This window comes from Gracilinanus agilis, chromosome 3 (assembly GCF_016433145.1).
Source record: "Gracilinanus agilis isolate LMUSP501 chromosome 3, AgileGrace, whole genome shotgun sequence".
NCBI classification, from domain to species: domain Eukaryota; kingdom Metazoa; phylum Chordata; class Mammalia; order Didelphimorphia; family Didelphidae; genus Gracilinanus; species Gracilinanus agilis.
This window is the reverse complement of record NC_058132.1, coordinates 266,195,739-266,219,501: the sequence shown is the minus strand read 5'-3', so window position 1 is coordinate 266,219,501 and position 23,763 is coordinate 266,195,739. Positions and strand designations below refer to the sequence as shown.

General features: G+C 36.5%; 1 protein-coding gene across 1 annotated transcript in view; it reads right to left on the bottom strand.

Moving 5' to 3' along the window:
- Nucleotides 1–286: 286 nt before the first annotated feature.
- LY75 (lymphocyte antigen 75) overlaps nucleotides 287–23,763 on the bottom strand; it is a 129,991-nt gene continuing 106,514 nt past the window's right edge. The window contains exons 28-35 of the mRNA XM_044669843.1: nucleotides 20,611–20,727; nucleotides 15,820–16,014; nucleotides 13,245–13,471; nucleotides 11,725–11,893; nucleotides 7,855–7,998; nucleotides 5,468–5,590; nucleotides 2,474–2,641; nucleotides 287–465 (exon numbers count right to left, since the gene is read on the bottom strand). Of these exons, the coding sequence (XP_044525778.1) occupies nucleotides 287–465; nucleotides 2,474–2,641; nucleotides 5,468–5,590; nucleotides 7,855–7,998; nucleotides 11,725–11,893; nucleotides 13,245–13,471; nucleotides 15,820–16,014; nucleotides 20,611–20,727 (1,322 nt within the window). The remainder of the gene's footprint in view (nucleotides 466–2,473; nucleotides 2,642–5,467; nucleotides 5,591–7,854; nucleotides 7,999–11,724; nucleotides 11,894–13,244; nucleotides 13,472–15,819; nucleotides 16,015–20,610; nucleotides 20,728–23,763) is intronic.

The following is a 23,763-nucleotide window of genomic DNA, read 5'->3' as shown; positions in this document are numbered from 1 at the left end:
TGTATCCTACATGGTGACACGGTCAGTTCAAATGCTCATTAACTAACTGTCCTATTTGCAATTTGGTTTTATAATCTAGTCTCTCCACTCTAATAACTGACATAATAAAAACTGGCATGTGCCTATAAGTAGGAATAGCTGAGAAAACAACCAAAATTTTAGAGACCTAAAATGTTCCTAAAGGCTTTCAATATGGTCCAGGTGGAAATGGATACCCTGCTCCTTGCAATATATTTGAAAATGAATGTTCTTTAACAAAAGGCAAGTCAACAGGCTTTTAAAAAAATCAGTCATGGAAGGTTGGAAGCACAATCTCATCTTCATTCACCCCATGGTCATAGCGCACCAAAGAGAAGCCAGCCCAGTGGAAACGTTTCTTTTGGTAGAGGTACCAAATCAGTACACAAACCAAAGCTAAAGAAGTCAGAACAGCAATTGCGATAGCCACTCCTCTGTAGTTTGTTCCTGTAGTAGGGAAGAGATTGGATGTGGGAAGAAATAAGAGAGGAAAAAGATAATCAATATTTTTGGTTTGTGAAAAGCATGTAAAAAGCACATTAATTCAGCCCAATATACATAAAAATGCTAATGGTAAGTTCAATACCACTTGTTTCCATCAGATTCTTCCTAGCTGTCTGACTGTGGACAAGTCACGTCTTTGTCTGACTCAGTTTCCTCATCTGTAAAATGAGGATAATAATAAAACCTACCTCCTCCATGATTGCAAGGATCAAATGAAATTATGTTTGTAAAGCACTTTGCATATCTTAGAATGCTATATAAATGTGATTTATTCTTATTCTTAATTAATTCTAGCCATTTTGGTACTTTAATTAATTTGGGAAAAAATTTACTACACAAAATGTATTTAATTAATATTCTCTTGAATTTATGGAAATTTCTTCCAAAAAGATCAAGAAACTTCTACAATTCTCATATTCTCAGAGCAGACTTTTTAGAGCATCACACTTCAGTATTTATATTTTTTGATCCTAGACAAGTTGCTAAAAACTCTTCTTGCATTGGATTGAGCCATAATTATAGAAAATTTTCCATTACCCTGGTTAAACTGTTATTTGTGAATTGCTTAATACTATTTAATTTTTAAATGATCAAGTCACTAGGGTGATTTAAGCTGTAAATGTCTAGCTTTCCCCAATTCACGCTATATAGTGATTAATAAATCAGCATCAGTGTTTCATCTTTAATATTCTGCTCACTGAATGGGAATGTATTCTGCTTCCCTCCCACCCCCAACACCCACATGGAAAGAAATGCTGAATTGTGAAAAATTCAGAAGCTTTTCCCACAGAGATAGAATCATTAATGTGGTATTTTATACTCTGGTACCAGTGAGTGATGAAACATCTGTGTAATTATGTTTTTCCCTGAAGATTTTCAGTAGCTAGTAACAATTAAAAACAATCCAACCATAGATTCAAAGTTACCATGAAATTTAATGGGCCTGAGGAAAGTAGGGGAAAAAAGTCAACAATGAAATAATGGAAGTTCGAGTTTCTACGCATTCACATGACCACAAATTTAGAGCTGGAAAAGACCATCATCTCCTCTAATCTAATTTTACAGATGAGGAAACTGAGGTATAGAGAGGTTAAGTGATTTGTCTCAGGATCACTCGGGTGGTAAATTTTTTTTTTATACCAAATTTGGCCTCTTCTACTATACTATGCTGCCTTAATAATATTATATTTTTAAAAGTTTTTTTTTTAAGCCCTTACCTTTCATCTTGGAATCAATACTGTGTATTGGCTTCAAGGCAGAAGAGTGGTAAGGGCTAAGCAATGGGGGTTAAGTGACTTGCCCAGGGTCACACAGCTGGGAAGTGTCTGAGGCTAGATTGGAACCTAGGACCTCCCATCTCTAGGCCTGGCTCTCAAACCACTGAGCTACCCAACTTCCCCCAAGTTTTTTTTTTTTTTCCAAATGAAGGGGTTTCAACTTTTTCCTAACAGAAGTTAGTTACTTTATGGAGGTTAATATGGTTTATGATTGTTCAGCCATTTTAGCCATGTCTGACTCTTTGTGACCCCACTGGGGCAGAGATATTGGAGTGATTTACCATTTACTTTTCCAGCTTATTTTACAGTTGAGGAAACTGAAGTAAACGAGGTGAAGTGACTTGCCTAGGGGCATACCGCTAGTAAGTATCTGAGGCCAGATCTGATTTCAGGTCTTCTTGACTCCAGGCTCTGTGTTCTACCCTACTGTGCCACTTGGTGATGGTTAGCTTTGAAATGAGTTCTCAGCTAGCTCTTGCATTTCTCCAAGTTTCTTCATAATATCTATATAAAACAGTGCTCCATAATTCAGTGGTGTGCCGTTTCAAGGATTGAGAAGCCTCTGCCCATGCTTAATATGTGTATTAGTTTTCTGGCTACATGCTGCTCTAAAGAAGTATTTTTATTCAGATTAAACCTCTACACATTCTGCTTAAGACCAAGTCAAAACTTACCCATAGGGACTTTGCAGACAACTCTTCTGTGGCCTTGATCACATTTAACTTTGGTCCATGTTTCACTTGAAGCCAGCAAGATGCTACACTTGCCACTAAGATTCATACTTTCATTTCCCCATTTGACATATTCTGCCACGGAACCATCCAACCAGCTCCACGGCTGATCTGTAGGAAGGGTATATTATAGTAAGATTTGGTTAGCACTTCCAGAATTTCAAGTAAACCTAGGAGAAGATTCTGAAGCATGAAGAGAGTTCTATTTCTTACAATGTGTAGTTTGGGTAAAGGCATCTTCACTCCAAGTCTCTTTTTAACATTTAGAAATAGCCCCAATTCTTTCTCTTTGTTCTGTCCAAGTGAACTTAAAATCATGAGCCTCCTACTGAAGACTTCCACCAATGAAATAGTGCTTGCCATTAATTCTTTAGGTCTTATGCCATGGTGCAAATATTGATCATTTCACTTTGTAACAATCGTTGTTGTTGCTGTGCAGTTGTGTCTGACTTTTCATTTGGGGTTTTCTTGGCAAAGATCCTAGAGTGGTTTGCCATTTCCTTCTCCAGTCCATTTTTTACAGACGAGGAAACTAAGGCAAAAAGGGTTAGGAGACCTGCTCAGGATCACACAATTAGTTAGTATAGGAGGTCAGAATTGGAAGATTTATCTTCCTGACTCCAGTCCAGGCACTTAATCACCTGTACTACCTAGCTTGCCTGTAACATCCACTGTCAAGAATTAATCTTTTGAGTATGGTGTGGTATATTGAGGGGTGAGAACACAAATGTGAAAAATAGTTAGGATACAGAGTGTCAGGCAGCCCAAACCCAGTGAGGTGGGTCCTAGAATTTTGGAATGAAACTGCTTTCCTTTTGTCAGAACATGGTCATATTTTTTAAATCCTTACCTTCTGTCTTAGAATTGTATTCGTTCCAAGATGGAAAAGTGGTAAGGGCTACGCAATAGGGATTAAATGACTTACCCAGGGTCACACAGCTAGAAAATATCTGAGACTAGATTTGAATCTAGGACCTCCCATCTCTAGACCTGGCTCTCAATCTGCTGGGCCACCTATAGCTGTTCCAAAGAGCATTCTTTCAATAAAAGCATAAACGATGTTGTTGATCCAAGACTCTTAGAAACAAAGTGCCCATTATGACCCAAACTGGTTTATTATATTTTGGTATTTTATATAACTTTAAAAATATATTTTATAAAACTTTATATAAAATATTTTATTTTTATTTATTTATTTTTAAAAAACTCTTACCTTTTGTCTTAGAATCAATACTGGGTATTAGTTCTAAGGCAGAAGAGCGGTAAGGGCTACACAATGGGGGTTAAGTGACTTGCCCAGGGTCACACAGCTAGGAAGTATCTGAGGCCAGATTTGAACCCAGGACCTCCCATCTCTGGGTCTGACTTTCAATCCACTGAACCACCTGGCTGCCCCCTAAAATATTTTATATAAAAAGAAGTATTTCCCCTCCAATATTACTAATGAATAATACATTTATTCATTAAGAAATTTATAAGTTTCCAAACCAGGCCCAGAGACTTATTAATAGAATCAAATCACAGCTTCTCAGAAGGGACTTCAAACACCATTCTGAGCTGCACCTGATAAGAATCCCATCCACATTACATAGGATAGTGGTCCTCTAGCCCTAGAGGGGAAATCCACCCTCTCCATAGCATCTCCTTCCAACTTTGTGATTGTTAGGAAGTTTTTCCTTTGTCAAGAGGAAATCCTTCTCCCTCCTTTCCTCTCAGCATCCACCTCACCCAGACCTTCCAACTCCTTTCCCTCTCTAAGCCCTTGCAGACAAAGTATAATTCCTCTTTCATGGGTCAGTTCTTCAAATATTCCCAAGACTGTGACCATATCATACTCTCTAACTATGTTTCTTCAGCAAGACTCTGTCTTGCACCTTCTCTCTTCACCTCTACCTTAGAGACCTCATCAGGTCCCACAGATCTACTTCTCTATGAAGATACCTGCTGGCTCTATATAACCAGTTTCTGCATCACTCCTTAGCAGCTTCATGGCATAGTTAGTAGAATGCTAGACTTGGAGTTAGGAAGAACTGAATTTAAATGCTGCCTCAGATACTTCTTTAGCTGTGTGATAGTAGGAAAGCCACTTACCCAGTCTCTGCCTCATTTTCCTTATCTTTAAAATGGGGATAATAATAGCACTTAGGGCAGCTAAGTGGCACAGTGGATAGAGTGCCGGTCCTGGAATCAGGAGATCCAGCCTCAGATATGCGTGACCTTGAGCAAGTCACAACAATGTTTGTCTCAGTTTCTTCATCAGTAAAATGGGCTGGAGAAGGAAATGGTAAACCACTCTTCTCTCTTCTTTGCAAGAAAACCCCAAATGGGGTCATGAAGAATAGGGCATGACTGAAACAAATGTAGAACAACAATAGCATCTGAGTCATAGAGTTGTCATGAAGATCAACTGAGATAATACATATAAAAGACTTTGAGAACTTTAAAGCACTAGCTATCATCACTATCATCATCATCATCGTCATTGTCATATTATTACTATTATTACTCATTGACTATTTCAAACTGGATGATCCATAGATATCTTAAACTTCCCATATCTAAAACAAAACTCATTCTCTTTTCCTCCAAATTCTCCTCTCTGCTTTCTATGTTTTGCGTATTTCTGCATACATTGTCACTTCCATTATGATGCAAATTCCTTTGGGACAGAGACGGTCACCTTGTATCCCTAGTGCCTTTCACATAGTAGGTGCTTAATAAATACTCATTGATTGATTTATACCTGGGCTACTCATCCATGGTTCCTTTATCCAAGGCTAAAAGAACAGGAACCTGAGGATTTTAACTAATAATGAAGTTTTTTTCATAAAGCCCACTGTTTTCTATTCTCCTGAAAAGACTGAAATTGAGACATGTTTCCATGAGCCCACTTAGAGATCTGTCTGCACAATGAACACACACAAAAGTAACTCTTACCATTGGAGGGTTGAGATAATCCAAGCCAAACTTTCATGGTGACATAATTATTTTCTTTTATCATTCTGCTCACAAACATGTTCTCATTTTCATTTTTTATGGTAACAATAGTTGCTGCATTATCTGCAGTAGTAAAATTAGTACATTAAAGGCATATCTACTTTAGGTATTTTCATATACATAAATAATAAATCTGTAGTAACATTAAAGAAAGCTATCATGGAAAAATGTTGATACAGAAATATGCAACACAAATGCTACAAAAATCTATCTTCAGCTAAAAATCCTAAACATCTATGTTGAAACTAATTTTTAAAAAGTCTGTGTGTAATCAGTAGCTGCTAGAACTAAGCAATAAATTCCTCTATTTCTCTAAAAAGATAGTTGGTATGAAAGAACAGTCCCCAAAATTCCAGGCTGCTAATAAAGAGGACTTTAAGGAAAAGACAAAGGTTTTAACTTCTTCAAAATATTTCTGTTGGGACACTCTGACCCTGAAGATTCAATCTTCTGGACTTTCTGTGTCAAAGCAGTTAGAGATAATGACTAGGGAAATAAGGTGGTAGAAAAATAAAGTTATTATTAACTTGACGAAAACATCACCTTTCGCTCATACCAGTTTTTAATTTGTTTCTATTAGGATAGCAATTAAATGATAGAATTTAAACAAATACATTTTGTTCTGGAAATGGGCTTTCACCTGCCCATTACAGTTCCCTAAAATAGTGCCTGGAGCTCTTATCCATGTAGCAATCACTTTGTCATTAGAGGCAGCTAGATGGGCAGTAGATAGAAGGCATGAAGTCAGGAAGACTCCTCTTCCTGAGTTCAAACCCAGTCTCAGACACTTACTAGTTATGTATCCCTGGGCAAATTACTTTATCCTTTTTGTCTCAGTTTCCTCACCCACAAAATGAACTGGAGAAGGAAATGGCAAACCACTATAGTATCTTTCCCAATAAAACCCTAAATGGGGCCATGAAGAGTTGGACATGCCTGAAAGATGATTCAACAGGAGCAGCAAAATGATACTTGACTCGTAAGTAGGATGCTTGACCAGGTAAGCTCTCAGGTCTTTTTGTCATCAATTTGTAGAAAACATGTTGCCATACTTTCCAAGAATTAGGAATCTTGGAAGAGGAATATTTCGCTGGAAAATCAAATTATAGACCTTTAAAAGGATTGTAGGATTCTATGACAATTTCTCATGTTTCCTAGCTGAGGTTCTCATATTTTAAAGGATCTTTTAGAATGAGAGCTCAGAATTAGAGTGTAAGTTCCTCGAGGGCAATGGCTATGCCACTTCTGTCTTGGTATCCTCAGCACTTAGTCTAGTGTCTTGTATACTGTAGGTACTTAACAAATGCTGTGGATTGATTGGGCCAGGTTTATAGCTAGGTAGCTGCCCACTATAGGAAGCCACATACAGTGGCTCCAAAAGAAGCCATGAAATAACAAGGACTTGGAACAAGGTGATTGTCCAGTTTATGTAAACACCTAAGAATATGTCATCAGGCCAACTTCTGGTAAGATAGTGAACAGAGAAGGAAGGCACAGTATGTAAGTTTTAAATACATTTAATGCTATGAAATTATACTACCATGTTGTGTCAAATTATAAATAACAATAATATCGAGTATTTACATAGTGGTTTGTAAATACTTTATCACATTTTATCATCACAATAATTCTGGTAGCTAATTGCTATTATTATTTTGGTTTTACAGTTCAGTAAACTGAAGAAGAGGTTCAGTGATTTAGTTAGGAAGTGTCTGAAGCTAGGAAGAACTCAGGTCTCTTTGATCCAGACCCAGAACTCTATTCACTGTCTCACCTAGCTGCCTACTGTTACATGGATAGCTCCATAGATATTGCTCCAGAGAAATTTTGACTTTTAAATCTCCTTTAGTGTTAGGGGTTTTCTTAATTTATCTTATGTTTTACACTTGGAATAACATATCATAATACAGTTCTGTTTCTCAGCACATACCATACGTTAGGACAGCTTTTTAGATAAATAGAAACTGGAAGATTCCCCACAGACAGGAGGAGAATAAATATAATTAGAAGAGATTTTCTATTTGTGTGCTTAAATTGTTAATGCAAGAAAGCTGACCAGATGGACACAATGCTAGATACCCAACATAGAGGACATTTTCCCAATCTGAGTAAATGATCTCCATGAATTGCGTATCCAAGGAGACCCAACTAAATGAGCCATATATAACTCATTACCGCCCTGACTAAAAACAATTTTTTTTCCAAGTTGCTATTTTCATTAAAATTGGATTGTTACCTAGGATGGTAAGAATCCCTCTGAATTGCTCTGCTTTTATTCTCTTATCCTCAACTGGAGGTAGTCTAAGTAATAAGGAAGTTTATCATACCAAGTTTTGGGCACAGCTGTTTGGCCTCAGAGAAACTGTGCAATGACTTCTCAAATGTATAACAGGAATCTCCAAATGGAACCCACTGGATCCCTTTGGTTGTTGGACACCGGGAGGAGTATTTTTGAAGGGGTTGCTTTTTAGCTGCAAAAAACAATGATTGATAAGATAATTACTTATAAGAATACAGGAGAAACTATTTCTTTTAAATCAAATTAAACTTCTCTATTTAAAGCATAGGACAGCTCTATCATCAGGTGGAACCTTATTCAATAGATTTAGTTCAAGTTCCAGTTAGTAATAAAACATCTTTCTGGGATATCAGTTTTTTTAAACCATTGAAATGAAAAGATAACCATCAAAGGATCATAGATTTAGAGGCAAAAGACATCTCAGAGGACATCTATCCTAGCATCCTCATTTTATAGCTGAGTGCCAAGAAAGTTAAATGATTTGCCCAAGGTCATAGAGTCAAAGGCAGGATTTGAACCTAGGTTCTCTGAATCCAGAGCAGATGTGCTTTTCATTATACTATGATGCCTTCTTCCCCCTCCAATAAACAAACAAATACATTTTTTAATTTAAAAATTTTAAAAAATTATTTTTAATTTTAAAAGAAGCTTGTCATTTATATAGAATTGTAAAATTTACAAAGCATTTTCCTCACAACAACCCTGTGAAGGAAAAAAAAAACTAGTATCAAGTATCATCCTCATTGTACAGATAAGGAAACTGAGGCTCAGAGGTATTAGGATCAAAGATTTAGATCTGGAAGAGAACTCAGAGATCTTTAGAGGGATTACTCTGAAGTGCTGTAGAGAGGGCTTGCAACCTTTTCTAAGATGGAATGCTCTGCTTTGGGAGGTAGTGAATTCCTCATCCCAAGAGTTCTTTGAATGAAGCCTAGATGGCTACTTATTGGGAATACTGTAAAGATTATTCTTATTTAGGTATGGATTGAAATAAAGGGATTTTACCTTCACTTCAAACTCTGGATTCTAACACTCTCTCTGCTTCACTACACTGGCCTTATCTCACAGTTGTAGGTGTTCTTTAAGCAGTGAAATCTGAAGTGATTTTTATGTTGAAGATAAAAACAAGGGTAGGGAACAACTATGATAACAGCTGAAATTTTCTCCTTCCTTGGATTTTGTGACACTGTGTTGATTTACTTTATTAACCCTGATCTTTACCAGTTCCTTTCATCAATGTGTAACTTGAAATCTCTCAAGTTCAGTTCTTAGTCCTCTGGTTTTTCCCCTATCTGAGCTCAATTTCATCAAGGATCTTATCCACCATATGCCTTCCAGTATCACCTTTGTTTAGGGGATTCTTTTCTTCCCTGGACCTGAACTTTTTATATTTCCCATTCTTTGGCCACCTGAACTTGGCACTAACTAAAACTATTTCCACAAATGGTGCCATTCCATCCTAACTTCCATTTTTTAAAAAATTGTACCACTTGGCAAAAAATTAGAAAATGAGGGGATGTCCTTCAATTGGGGAATGGCTGAATAAACTGTGGTATCTGTTGGTGATGGAATACTATTGTGCTCAAAAGAAAACTGGAGGAATTGCATGTGAACTGGAATGACCTCCAGGAATTGATGCAGAGTAAAAGGAGCGGAACCAGGAGAACCTTATACACAGAGACAGACACACTGTGGTACAATCAAATGTAATGGACTTCTCTACTAGTAGCAATGCAATGATCCAGGACAATTCTGAGGGACTTATGAGAAAAAATGCTACCTACATTCAGAGGAAGAACCATGGGAGTAGAAACACAGAAGAAAAACGACTGCTTGAACACATGGGTTGATGGGGATATGATTGGGGATGTAGACTCTAAATGATCACCCTAGTGTAATTATCAATAATATAGAAATATGTCTTGATCAATGCTACATGTAAAACCCAATGGAATTGCACATTGGCTATGGGGATGGGGGAGTTGGAGGGGAGGGAAAGAACATGAACCATGCAACCACAGAAAAATATTCTAAATTAATTAATTAAATAAAATTTTAAAAATGGCACCACTATTTACTGTTTCATGGGCAGAACACTGAAATTATTTACTTGCCTCTCTCTCTTTTCTTTCTACAGTAATTTATGCTCCAGAAAGGGAATTTTAGGTGTTATTTAGAACAAAGGGAAAACCTTACAAGAGTATTGGGGAAGCTAGATGGCACAGTGGATAGAGTGCCAAGCCTGGAATCAGACTCATCTTCTAAGTTCAAAATTTGGCCTTGGACACTTGTTAGATGTGTGACCATGGGCAAGTCACTTAACACTGTTTGCCTCAGTTCCTCATCTGTAAAATGAACTGGAGAAAGAAATGGTAAAACCATTGTAGTGTTTTGTTTTGCCAAAAAAATCCTCAAATGAGGTCATGATGAGTCAAACATAACTGAAATAACAACACAACAACATAGTAGAATGTTAGGCATGAAGTCAAGAAAATATGAATTCACATTTGGCCTTAGACATTTACTAGTGTCTAGTGCATGAGCTTGGCAAGTCACTTAACCACCATTTATTTTTGTTTTACCCTCTATGAAACAGGGATAATAATAACACCTATCTCCCAGGATTGTTGTGAGGATCAATGGGATACTAATTGTAATGCACTTTGCATAATGACTGGCATATAAGAAAGCATTATATAAATATTAATTATTATCTCTCTGAGCATTTATAGGTTAGGACCTTTACTATAAACTTTCAAATAAGAGGCAGCTCATAATTCCAGGTGAAATTAAATGGAAAGCAAGGTAAATCCAGATATTTGTTTATATTCTGGTGGCTAATAACCAGCAAATGACAATTTGAAAAGTTAAAGAACTTCGAAATGTAAATTTTCCATATTGGAACAAAGAATTTAGAATTGGAAGGGATCTTAAGGATGATCTAATCCAAATTTCTAATTTTAAAGATAAGGAAACCAACATTATAGGCACTGTAAGTAGAAGGGTTGGGATGTGAATTTGGGTTCTCTGACCCCAAATACAGTTCTTTCCATGAAATTGTGCCATCTCTTGAGGGCAGGGATTATCTTCATTTTTATTTGTATTTGAATGCATAGTTCCTGACATAGTAGGTGCCTAATTAATTACTGACTTTAATATTTTAAATTTTGGGTTAAGAACATAGAGTGATTGACATTTTGGATACTATACCCTATCACAGCTTTCAGAAAATCCTAGGAAAAAGACTTTTAGGGTGAATTATCTTTAACTTTTTGATTGTGTCCTAGACCCCTTCTTGGAATAAGACAACAAAGGAAATCAATTATATTGAAATAAAGATTTTTTTTTTCTCATTCAAGTTCGTGGTTCCCTGGGCTCCAGATTAAGAATGTTTGCTTTCGAACCAGCCTTTTAAAATTATATATCCCATTTAATCCTGTATACAAAGCTAAGAATTTCACATATATTTTCATTTCTAATATAGTGTCTACAAATAATATAAATACATTCATAGATAAAGAATAATTTAAACCTATGAAGAGTTCCTGCCGTGTGTAAACTACATGACCTTGCACATTCTATATAACCTCTCTGGACCTTACCTGTATCATGAGGAGGTGAGACTAGATAATCTTTAAAGTCCCTCCCAGTTCTATTACTGGAATAAATGTAGTGAGGGAACAACTTCATAAAAAGTGAAAGAGAGAGTTGTCGTCCTGACTTGCCCATTCAGAAGGGAAGGAGAGGAAGAAAGTAAAACTTCTGTCTCATTTTAATGGTGGGTGGTTCTTATTGCTCAGTGGTCAATCCTCTCTGCTGCAGGCCCCCACTGTTTAGAGGAGGCATGGACAAAATGGTAATGCTGCATGCAACAAACATAATATTCTAAATCACTTACGAGTTTTAGGTTTGTAACAAATAGCACCATCCACAACGGAGTAACATTTTTCACGTCTCCAAATTCCTTTAGGATCCAATACTACACAATTTCCTGTAGAATTTTGTTCCTTCAGTGGATTGTAGTCAAGTGTGCTTCCATCAGACCATTCGAAAGTTGAGTTACTTCCCTATTTTAATCAGTAATAATGAGATTTTCAATCTAGATCCCAGAAAAAATACATAAAACACTATATGCACTTTAAAAGTGGAATGACAAATTCGTTTTGTATTTCTTAGTACTCTGATGGGATATTCATTTGATTTATTGATCTAGACCCTTTGATTTCAGGATTTTATATAAAGCTTGGAACACTTTTTATCATAAATTGAAATGAGAATATTCAGATGAATGAGGTTTTAGTCTGTCTCTAGATGATTGATTTTTAAAAATTTAAAAACAAATTGTGGCAAAATACTAAGTGCTATTTCTATGAGGCTATCTTAAATAATTTTTTTTATTTAAAATACATTTTTAAAATTACAGATAAGATATTTAGAACTAGAAGAGACCCTAAAGATAATCATGTCTAACTCTTTCATAGATAAAGAATTGAGACTTGGAGTGTCTTAATTGGAGAGACTTAAATCTTTTGCCCAAAATACCATGGGAAGCAAGTGACCTTGGGTAAGTGACTTTATCTCTTTGGGTCTCAGGTCTTCATCTATAAAATGAAGGGATTGGCTGGGTGGATGCTAAGGTCCCTTCTATGTCTATGATCCTCTGACCTCATTCTAAGTATATGAGTAAAAATTTCATTAAAATAATTATATGCAACTATCTTCCAGAATCTCTCATAATACTAGTATTAGAATCTCAAAGTCCATTATATCACTTATTATCATTCTACATTTAGCTTGTGCCATGATCATTATAGAGGCTACATTTTTTAAATGATTACCTGTCTTTATACATTGGTATCAGCTACAATTTAGATAGAAAAGGTAGAAATAAATTTATTTAATGGTATTTAGGAAGGAGGGTTAAGCACACAGAAAGAAAGGATCTGGGTAAAGAGGGTTTATAAAGGGGCTGGGTGGTTTCTTCTTTATTACATCTTACTCCATACTTCTTCCCTATCATCAAAATCTCAATAGATAATATAGAATTCTGGTGAGAAATATGGTAAGACATGGTCCAGAGCTATAGAAAATTCCTAAGGCACCGTAGGGTATTTTGGATTGGAAGGGGTAAGCAGGGAAAGAAATGTTTTGTTTTGTTTTTTAAAGAAAATATCCAATAGTGCTGATATTTCGATTCTATTTCATATACAACACTGAATTATCATGCCAGGTTTGGAGATCATATCCCTGAGATACCAAATTTAGAGTAATTTTTGTATTAATGATTTATAGGCAGGATCTATTTAAAGTCCATACATAATTTATGAGCTGAATGCTTCTATCTACTAAATAAAGATAATGCTGATTGAATATGAGTGAGAAAGCTTTATACACATAATTTTGTAATATGCTACTTACATCGTGACTTGATAGTCCAGTCCATAATGGAAATCCATCACGTTTTGCAAGGTCTTCCAAAAAGAGCTGACCATTTTTGTCATGTACACTTGTTAAAGAGCCTCCACTCTGAGAACATTCTCTCAGGGCTTCATACCATGTGATTTTTTTTTGAACAACATTATAAGTAGCATCTTCATATGGAATTAATTGCGGCAGGGTACGATTGTATTCTTCCTTGTAGTCAACTATGAATTTAAAATAAGATATTAGTGCTTGAATTTAAAAGAGTTAAAAAATAAAACCTTTACTGTCAATGTTTTTAATTTTTGTCTTTGTCTAAGGCATTTGGGGTTAAGTGACTTATCTAGGGTCACACAGTGAATTTAAACAAATTTAAACTATACTTCAGTGAGTCAACTAGTATTTATTACATATATACTATATTCCAGGCACTATGCCTAACATTAGTCTAAAGTTGTAGAATTCAATTATTATAATTAGAAATTGGTAAATAAAAAATATTTAGAGTTAATGGATGAATACTTGTTTTAAATCAGCCCCTCAACTATTTGTGGAGGCCTGTTATGTGTCCAGTGCTATGCTGGGGGACTTTGGGACAACGATCCCTGTTTTTAAGGACTTTTAAGTCTAATTGGCGAGGGAAAACTAACACATATATAAATAATTCTTGCATTATTAGATGTTAAATTGTGTGGTATTCTGAGAAGTGAGAGATTCATGAATGCTGGCTTAGACAGGGCTTCATAAAAGATATAGAAATCATATCTGCTTTTGAAGAATGGGTTGGATATCTCAGAGTCAGGATTTCCATAAAGGAACTTCTAGATGAACCTCGGATTAAATTAAATCCAATTCAGGAATCATATGTTGATTTATAACCAATGGGATGCAATGACAAAATGAAAGACAGGCCCTGATCTCTGATACTGACTATTCTCTTTCACAGAAAAAAAGTCTAGGGTAGCAGAGACCTTAAAAGGATATCTAATTTACCTTTTTAATTTTTTTTAATTTTAAACCTTTAACTTCTGTGTATTGACTTATAGGTGGAAGAGTGGTAAGGGTAGGCAATGGGGGTCAAGTGACTTGCCCAGGGTCACACAGCTGGGAAGTGTCTGAGGCCGGATTTGAACCTAGGACCTCCCGTCTCCAGGCCTGGCTCTCAATCCGCTGAGCTACCCAACTGCCCACTACCTTTTTCATTCTTGTTCAGCTGTTTTTCAGGTGTTTCTGACTCTTAGTGACCTCATCTAAGGTTTTCATGACAAAGATACTGGAATTGTTTGCCATTCTCTTCTTTAGATCATTTTATACATGAGGAAACTGAGGCAAACAGGGTTAAACGATTTGCCTGGGACCACATAGCTAGTAAGTGTCTGAAGTCAGATTTGAACTCATGATGATGAGTTTTCCTGACTCTAGACCTGGCACTCTATCTACTGTGCATCTAGCTGTCCCTAGTTTACCTCATTTCCTTTTAAAAGGTCTAGATTTGAACCATCCCTTTGAAGTTTAACACTGATGTCCAATACAGAGATTATTTTAAGACTGGTGAATATAGTAGAGAGATCTAGTGAGGTGGGTCCAAAAAAGGAGACTTCATCCCCTCTACACATTCACTGCTCCAGCACTATGGTACGATATGAAGAGAGGGAAGGATTTGGCTACTCTCTATCAGTGGACTGTGAAAACTGACTCATCTCCACTAAGAGCTGGTGCTGGTCTAACCTATTCTCTAATTCTAAGGGAAATTTCATAATATCCCTAAACGGTATTTTATTCTCATTATCAGTAAGTTCTTAGAGCTAACTGAAATAATTCCTACTTTAAATTTATGCCCTACATTTTCAATAAATGACATGTCAGAATCTGTTTTTAAGTTGCAGTGGTAGGTGTATAATTAACAATTGCTCCCATAAACTCTTTAAAGTTTACCATGCCCTTTTCTTATAGCAATCTTGTAAGTAGAGTAAGTATTCCCATTTTACAGATGAAAATTTGAGAGGTTAGTAAGTGTTGGTGCTATGATTTGAGTCTAGGTCTTCTGCCTTCAAGTCCAGTGCAATTACATAGAAGCAATATGGCACAGTAAATGGAATACCAGGGCTGGATACAGGCTTGAATCTGAATTCTTGTCATGTATGTACTAGCTGGACTTGAACACAAGTCTTCCTCACTCGAAGACAGGTTCTCTTATACCCTATTCCATGCTATTTCTCTTTAAATTCAAATCTTTAGTGACTCCTGTTGAATATTTTTAATCCGACCTTGAGCAAAGCACTAAGATCAAGAAATGTAGGTCAGTAGTTGCTTTTTACATTTTTTAAATCCTCCACTTGAACTGTCTTTAAAGTGCTGCACATTTTTTAGTCAATATGCTGCCAATAAATCACATTTCTAAGGTCCTAATCAATCACAGGATTGCATCCCGAGTATTTTTCTAGGCCATTTTTTGGATCACTTTCATTATGCTAAAAAACTGTCACCTGCCAAAAAAACAAAGCCATCTTAACTAATATTCAGCCCCATTTCCCCTTTTCTCTTAATTATCACAATTAGATTCATTACTTACCTGTTTCAATTTTGCAAGCAAGAATGCTGTGCTGGTGAAAATAAAGTGCATCTTCAACTTTACTATAAAGTCGGATATCCCAGAAGCCATCTGTATTCAAGCCAGCATAAAAATTCTTATTTTTTATAGGTGGTCTTCCTGTTTTCCAGTTGGTATAGGACAATGTAGTATTATCAGACCACTTTAATGAATCATCTAAAAAGAAGAAATATTTTCTCATTGTTTAGAAACAAAGTGGTTAAGCCTTAATTTCCAAGCATACAGGGCTACTAATAGGTCCAACTTGACAACTTCCTTCTCATACCCTTTCTTTTCTTTTCTTTTCTTTTTTTTTAAAACCTTGACCTTCCATCTTAAAATCAATACTATGTCCTAGGTCCAAGATAGAAGAGGGGTAAGGGGTAGGCAAAGGGGGTTAAGTAACTTGCCCACAGTCATACAGCTAGGAAGTGTCTGAAGTCACATTTGAAACCCAGGATGTTTCCAGATCTGTTTCTCTATCTATTGCAGCATCTTGCTGCTCCCTCCTATCTTTTCTTAATCTTTAATACTTCTAAAGGAGTAGTGTCATTCTTTCCTTTTCATGCATTTTCTAATATTCTTGCCTCACCACAAAAGTACTAGATGGCATGCTTTTAATTGACCTTATTTAAAAAACAAATATAATTTCATTGTGCATCAATACCTTAGGGTACTGCAAGATCAAGTTTGGGAGTCATTAGTCTAGATCTGAACTAGCAGCATTTGGATATATTTCAATAAGTTTGGTAAATAGAACTGTTATTGTTCAATTGTTTGAGTCGTGTCTGATTCCTTGTGATTCCATTTGGGGTTTTGTTGGCAGAGATATTGGAGTGGTTTGCCATTTCCTTTTCCAGCTCATTTTACAGATGAGGAACTGAGGCAAGCGGGGTTAAGTGATTTGCCATAGTCACACAACCAGTAAATACCTGAGGCTGTTTTTAAACTAGGGTCTTCCTGATCTCAGGCCTGGAGCCTAAGTAAACCACACCAAACACAAGTAGATGAAATTCTGTATATTTCTTCAGAAACCATGCCACTTTCCTTTTATGATTTCTCTCCAATTTTCAGGGATTTTTTACTACTAAATTGTGATGACAAGAAAGTGTTTTGGGTTAACTGCCAAGAGCCATTAACTTTGCCAGTTGTTATATAATTTTCTCTAGAGAAGTTGTCTTGGCTATCGGTTACAGTGACTATTGGTATTATTTGAAGACTTGATAAGGGCAACCGAAGAGGCAGGAGTCAAGAGGTTGAACATTCTTCCATTTTTGAAGAAAGCTTTAATTAAGTGTACTATGCCTCTTCAACTAATCTTACACAGTGTTCAGGGTTACTGCTAACAACTAGACTGAAATGAAACAGATTTTAAAGAGTGTACCTTATCCACAAAAGGGACTGTGGAGGGGAGAAAATGCTTAAGCAAATACGGTATATGTTAGATTCATAAATTTCAATATGGCATTTAGTACTATAGTCCAGTCTTATAAGGAGTTTTCAAAGGAGGTGCCAACCTCATCAAAATTCTAATTGGCATAAAAATGGTGCCAGGTTCATCCATGTTCCAATTTTCTCACCAGTTTTTGGCCTAGCTATTTCCATTTCCCTACTGGTCCTCATCTCACTTGGCAAGGAACCTAAGCATCTGTCTATAGTAATTATGCTAAGGAGAAGCAGTACATATGTTTACATTTTATGGCCTGCTGCTTTATTTTTATGATTCTCTTAACCAAGGGAGACTAAGGCATATGCTTCAAAGTCAAGGTCAAGGATACCTCACTTCGCCCAAAATTCTTTGTTTCTTCCTACTTAGTAAAAAGATGTACACATTACATCGTTCCTATGCAAAGAGAACACTTGCTCATCTAACATGAGTTCTACCAGGTGATGGCATTTCTTAAAGGCCATGTAATAGATGGAGCACCATATAACTTCTTTCTCCAGTTCTAGTCCATGGCTTCATCTTGAGCCAGTCAAGATTTCTAAAAATAAGCAACAAAATCCTCTTTGCAGGGTTGGACTATGGAACGGAAAAGATAATCTTTGAACTCATTTGAAAACAAAAGACTGTAATTGGACATTTAGAATGCTGGATTATGTGTATCATGAAGGTACACATTCAAGCATCAACTCCAACACTTACTGGTTAGGTAATAAGTGAGCAACTTAACCTCTCTCAGGTTTAGTTGACTCATCTGCAAAATTGGCATAATAATACTTGTAGTACTTACATCCTAGGATTGGAGGTTCAATTGCAATGTAATATCATTAAAGTGCTTTATACACACTAATGATTATTATTGCTATTATTCAGGTGGTTGCTTAACATATTGAAGTCATTCTCCTTGAGAAACCTCACTAGAAACTTCTTTTCATCTATCTTCAAAAAAACATTTCCATTTATATCAAAAAGATATTAGGAGAAAACTGTTAAGAGGTCAAACTTTAGGTTTTCTTTTTACCACCAACTAAAATCTAAACTTTGCCATCCCTCCTCTTTACCCACTTGATGGTGTTGTGAGGAAGATTAAGTAGTAATTAATTAGTATTAAGGGTGAACCTAGCAGGAAGGCTGGAGCATTCCAAGATGGAACGAAGGAGTAGGAAGTAGGTGCCTTATGTCCTGAGAGAGAGACTCCATTAGGGGTGGGCACAAACTGTTGTTAGGCCTGGGAGATCTCAGAGTAAAGGACCCCCTGCTTCCTGATTTCCCTGGGATCCTGAGTGGTGGTGGCTTTCCAGCAAGAGGACAAGACCAACAGAGAAGCACTAAGAAGAGGAGAAGTTTGGGATCTGGTGGTCAGCATCTCAAGCACACTCTTTCATCTTGGACTGCCCTAGGCTTTTGGCATCCTGATCATCCTTGGATAACCGTGAGCCCCAAAGCCACCCTCAGCCCTTTAGCTGTGCTGATCAAATCTGGCTGGAACCAGGTTTGATGCATCCCTCTCTGTGATTCCTGCACTGCTCCCTTGGACCTGTCTGTTTAGGTCACTAAATTAGTGTAGAGAAGTCCTCCCCTTGCCCTGTGGTTTTGTCATTAGGTTTTAAGTATAGAAATCCCTTTCCCACCTTTTAGTCAAACATAATTAAACCAGTTAAACCATTTTACCTTGCCTGCTTATTTCTAGACTCTGGCCTAGGGGAAGCTGGGTGACAGTTAAGACCAACTGCCATTCCTGTGTTAATCCAGTAAACTCTGGTCTTTCCATCCTGGTCCAGTCTCTCCTACAACCCAGTGTGTGTACCCACAACTATTTAGATTTATTGCAACATCCCTGGTGCCCTCTATTATCTATTTTCACAACAGCCAAGGGGAAATGTATAGCTTGACCTAAGTTTTTATGTCCTCCACTGGCATCTATCTGCATGGGGAAGGGGGGAAAGAGGGGTTTTATCTGAAAGTAGTTGAAAGACAAAGATGTTATATGTATTAAACAGTAAGGATGAACAAGATTCAGCATTCTGTCATGGAGGGTGTAGCTAGAAATGTAGGCTGTACTACTTGGTTGTACTTTATGCCAACTGATAGTCAAATTAAGTCAATTTGAAGAACATTTGAAGAGAAGAAATCACTTACTATTCCTGTATTTCCTTTGGACAGATTAAGTGTTAGGAGAAATTTCAGAATGTGTTGTACATTCTGAAAATGATTTTTTAGACAGTTAAAAAAAATCTAATAGTTGGTGCTGAGAGTTCTTAACATGAGTTTATAAAAATTTAAAAATATTTTGATAATTTTTTCAACATAATGGGTTTCCTTTATTGATTCCTACTACTCTATGTACTTAAAAACATTACCCTGAGAAATGGTTCATAGACTACCAGTTTGCAAAGGAGTTCACAACACAAAGAAGGTTAGGAAGCTCTGTCTTAAATAATGGCTATATACAAATGGCAGTCTTAAAGACATATGAAGAGATGTTTCTACCAATTGTCTTTTTACTTTCTTCAATGATTAAGTCTTAAGAAAGATGGGCTCAGAATTTTCAACAACCAATTGGGTGAGTATATCCATTTGTGTGTGCATACAAAGCTACACAAAATATATTTATTTTATTAACATAGCTTTTGTCTTATGTGTTTGTGTGTGTGCACACACACATATAAACACCCTTCAATCAACTCATCCAGAAGCCATTGAACTCTATAGGTACCATTAAAAGAGTGGATAGGAATTAAGTGGAGGAATTAGTCTATTATGTATATTTCAAGAAAAGACTGAAATAGTTGGAACAGATAATTCCCAGATCCTCTTTTCTCTCATACCATTTCACTATCTTCAACTATTCAGGGCTTATATATATACATATGCCTATGTGTAAACAGTCTAGTTCTCTATACACATACATGTATCTATATATATATAGGGGTGTATGCCTATATGCACATAATACATATATATTTTTAGGAAGCTCATATTCTTATATTATCACTTATATGTGAGTCCCAATCCTCTCTTCATCATGACTGATCTCTTTTCTGCTTTTCAATTCCAGATCTTCTATGACACATCTAATTAGAGGAAATATTATTTTCCATCGTTTGACTCTAAGTGCCAGCAAGAGTAGAGTAGTGAGGAAGAGATGAGAGTGGGGCAAAAGATCTCATAATTTATATAAGACAAAGACATTCCTCCTTACTTCTTTACCCTAAATCCTAAATACAGAGCTATATATTCCACTGGTCACTCATACTTTCATAGATTGACAAATAGGTAATTAAATGGACCAAGACCAAGTAGAAAAAAATACTTTAGACATAACTCACCATCATAAGTTATACCCAATAATACCCAGGAAGCCAAATAGTTGAAATACAGTAGCTGTTCACGAACAAAGTCATTCTCTCTCTCATCTCGAATACTCAGAGCATGTGCCTTTGGATCTATTAAATCAAAAGTCTTCAATTAACTTCATGTCAAAATTGTTAACATTTAATACTTACATTTAGTTTGATGAATGAGCTCATCAAAGCCCAATTACAGTGAAAGATTATTCTAACATATCAATATAAACACCTCTCTGCACTCCTAAACAGGAATTGGAAGCAGGTCAAGAAGTTAAATTTGGTCTATATCAAGCAGAGAACTAGTTGTCTAGAGAGAAATAAAAATATGTTTATACCCTTCAGTTTCCAACATTAAAAGTACCTTTTCAGACTATACCAACTCATCTCTGTGGAGAATAATTAAATTACTTATAGTAATAGTATGTTTTATTTTTTAATTATTTTTTAAATTTTAGAATATTTTCCTATTGTTACATGATTCATGTTCTTTCCCTCTCCCCCAAACCTCTCCTCCCCATAGTGCAATTCCACTGGGTTTTTACATGTAGTAATAGTATGTTTTTTGGGTTTTTTTTTAAACCCTTAACTTTGGTGTATTGTCTCATAGGTGGAAGAGTGGTAAGGGTAGGCAATGGGGGTCAAGTGACTTGCCCAGGGTCACACAGCTGGGAAGTGGCTGAGGCCGGGTTTGAACCTAGGACCTCCTGTCTCTAGGCCTGACTCTCACTCCACTGAGCTACCCAGCTGCCCCAGTAATAGTATGTTTTAAGAGTCCATATCACAGAATGACTTGTTTGTCATTACCCCTCCCACCTTTTTATAAAATTCTTACCTTCCATCTTGGAATCAATACTGTGTATTGGTTCTAAGGCAGAAGAGTGGTAAGGGCTAGGCGATGGGGGTTAAGTGACTTGCCCAGGTTCACACAACTAGGAAGTGTCTGAGGTCAGATTTGAACATAGGAATTTCTGTCTTTAGGCTTGACTCTCACTCCACTGAGCCATCTAGCTGCCTCTTCATTAACCTCTTTTAATGGGATATGAGACAAACTCATGTTGTTGCAAATTAACTGACTTCTTTATACAGACAGTTCTTGCTTTATATAAATTTGCATTATGTGAAGTTAACTTTATATTAAATATTCTGAAAGAAATTGGTATCAGGGAGTGATTGAAAGAAAGAAATTTGAAAGATACATACATAAGGAGTGATTGCGAATTTCAAGGCATATTATTTACATACTACATTTACCAAGGCAATTGCAGCTTTGGATGTAGATTAAGACTTGCCATTGAGAGATTTCTGGAAGTCTTATAATATTTACTATGCAATCTGGAATACTGCTAAGGCATGGGAAGATGTAACAGAAACATTTATGAAAAGAGTTTGGAAAAAAGTGTGCCCGCAGTTCATTTCCAATTTTTGTGAATTTGATAAAGATGAAATGCTTGAAGAAGTAACAAGACTGTAAAATTAGCACAAGAATTGGAGTTAGAAGAGAGTGAGGATGATGTGGAGGAGTTGATTGAGTCTCGTAGAGAATGAGGCTCTGATTGGGCTGCTAGCTGAAAAGTTTGCAGAAGTAGAAACTTAGATCAAACCCTAAAGGATTCACCATGGAATAGTTGGCAGAAACATTTCAACATTTGAATAATTTTTTTTCTTGTATTGAAAAGATAGATGCAAATACATCGAGATTTTGAAAAGTTCAAAAGATTAGATGAAGTTAACATTCCTCAAGACCACCTGTGATAATTGGATTAAGTCTACACTGCCCATCTTTAGATTTAACCACCAAAGGTGAGAGTACCTTCCAATTCTGGGAGGTCCTAACCCACGTGTGCTAAAGTGAGTAACGAATCAGAATCAAAGGACTGCCCCCTATGCTTTCTTTGAGAAAGCATCTATTGTGATTGGACACACAGGCTAGGGGAAGGCACTGGAAGTGACATATATGTGACCCCTTTCAAATGGGTGAGGCTGCGACTGGTGTGGTGAAGGAGACCTGAGGGAGCTTTGCTAGTTCCTGACCGAGACTGTTCCACGTGGTGAGTTGCTGGTTCGTGACCAAGACTGTTCCACATGGTGAGTTTAAAGACTGAATCTTCCTGAACTTCTATTGGGAAACTTCCTTTTATAGACTCTATGAGTGGAGTTTGTTCCATCCACCTCCAGACCTCAGGCCCTTTAACCCTTGGCTGAGGATAAAGATATACCTGGACTAATCAGTGAAATAGAGATAGATTCTTAATGTCTTTCTCCCTCTCTTCTCTCATGTAAATAAATTTACATAAAAGTCAATTTTGATTTGATATTATTCTTTTTTTTTAAACCCTTAACTTCTGTGTATTAGTTCCTTGATGGAAGATTGGTAAGGGTAGGCAATGGGGGTCAAGTGACTTGCCCAGGGTCACACAGCTGGGAAGTGTCCGAGGCCATATTTGAACCTAGGACCTCCTATCTCTAGGCCTGGCTCTCACTCCACTGAGCTACCCAGCTGCCCCCTGATATTATTCTTAATTGAGGATTGAGTTCAATCCTCTGGCGACCACCTTTAATATATTGAGCCCATAAAACCCCTTTTTCCCCCTTACACATCAGATAAGAGCTAAAAATGAGTCACTGGCCGAATGTCTCTCAATATCTTCATAAAAAATGTTGAGTGATCAACCACTAGTGATAAAGGCAGGGTACAGCCAGTGAGGAAAGGGTAATATACTACACACTGTTCACTTTACTGAATACTTTATCATTAATTTTGCCTTTCATTTAATAATTCTGGTTTTTTTTTTATCATGGTCTAGTACTTAATATATCTGCATTTTAGCACATTTTATGACTTGTATAAAGGTATTATTTTGTGTATGCCTTTGTCATATAGAGTAAGTGAAGTGGGTCAGTGGGTAAACCAAATTCTCATTCTGTAAAAATTGCTTTACAGAAAGGTTTATGGAATGGTCCATTTATGCAAAGTGAGAACTGTTCATAATAAACTTTTGGTGGATTATACATGGGTATTTTTTCCAATATGTCATCTTCCTACAAACTATAGATGATAAACTTCCAGCTATCCCATTCTACTTTTTTTTATAACTGTACAACTTTCCCTCAAGGGAGACTCTCTGAGGAAAT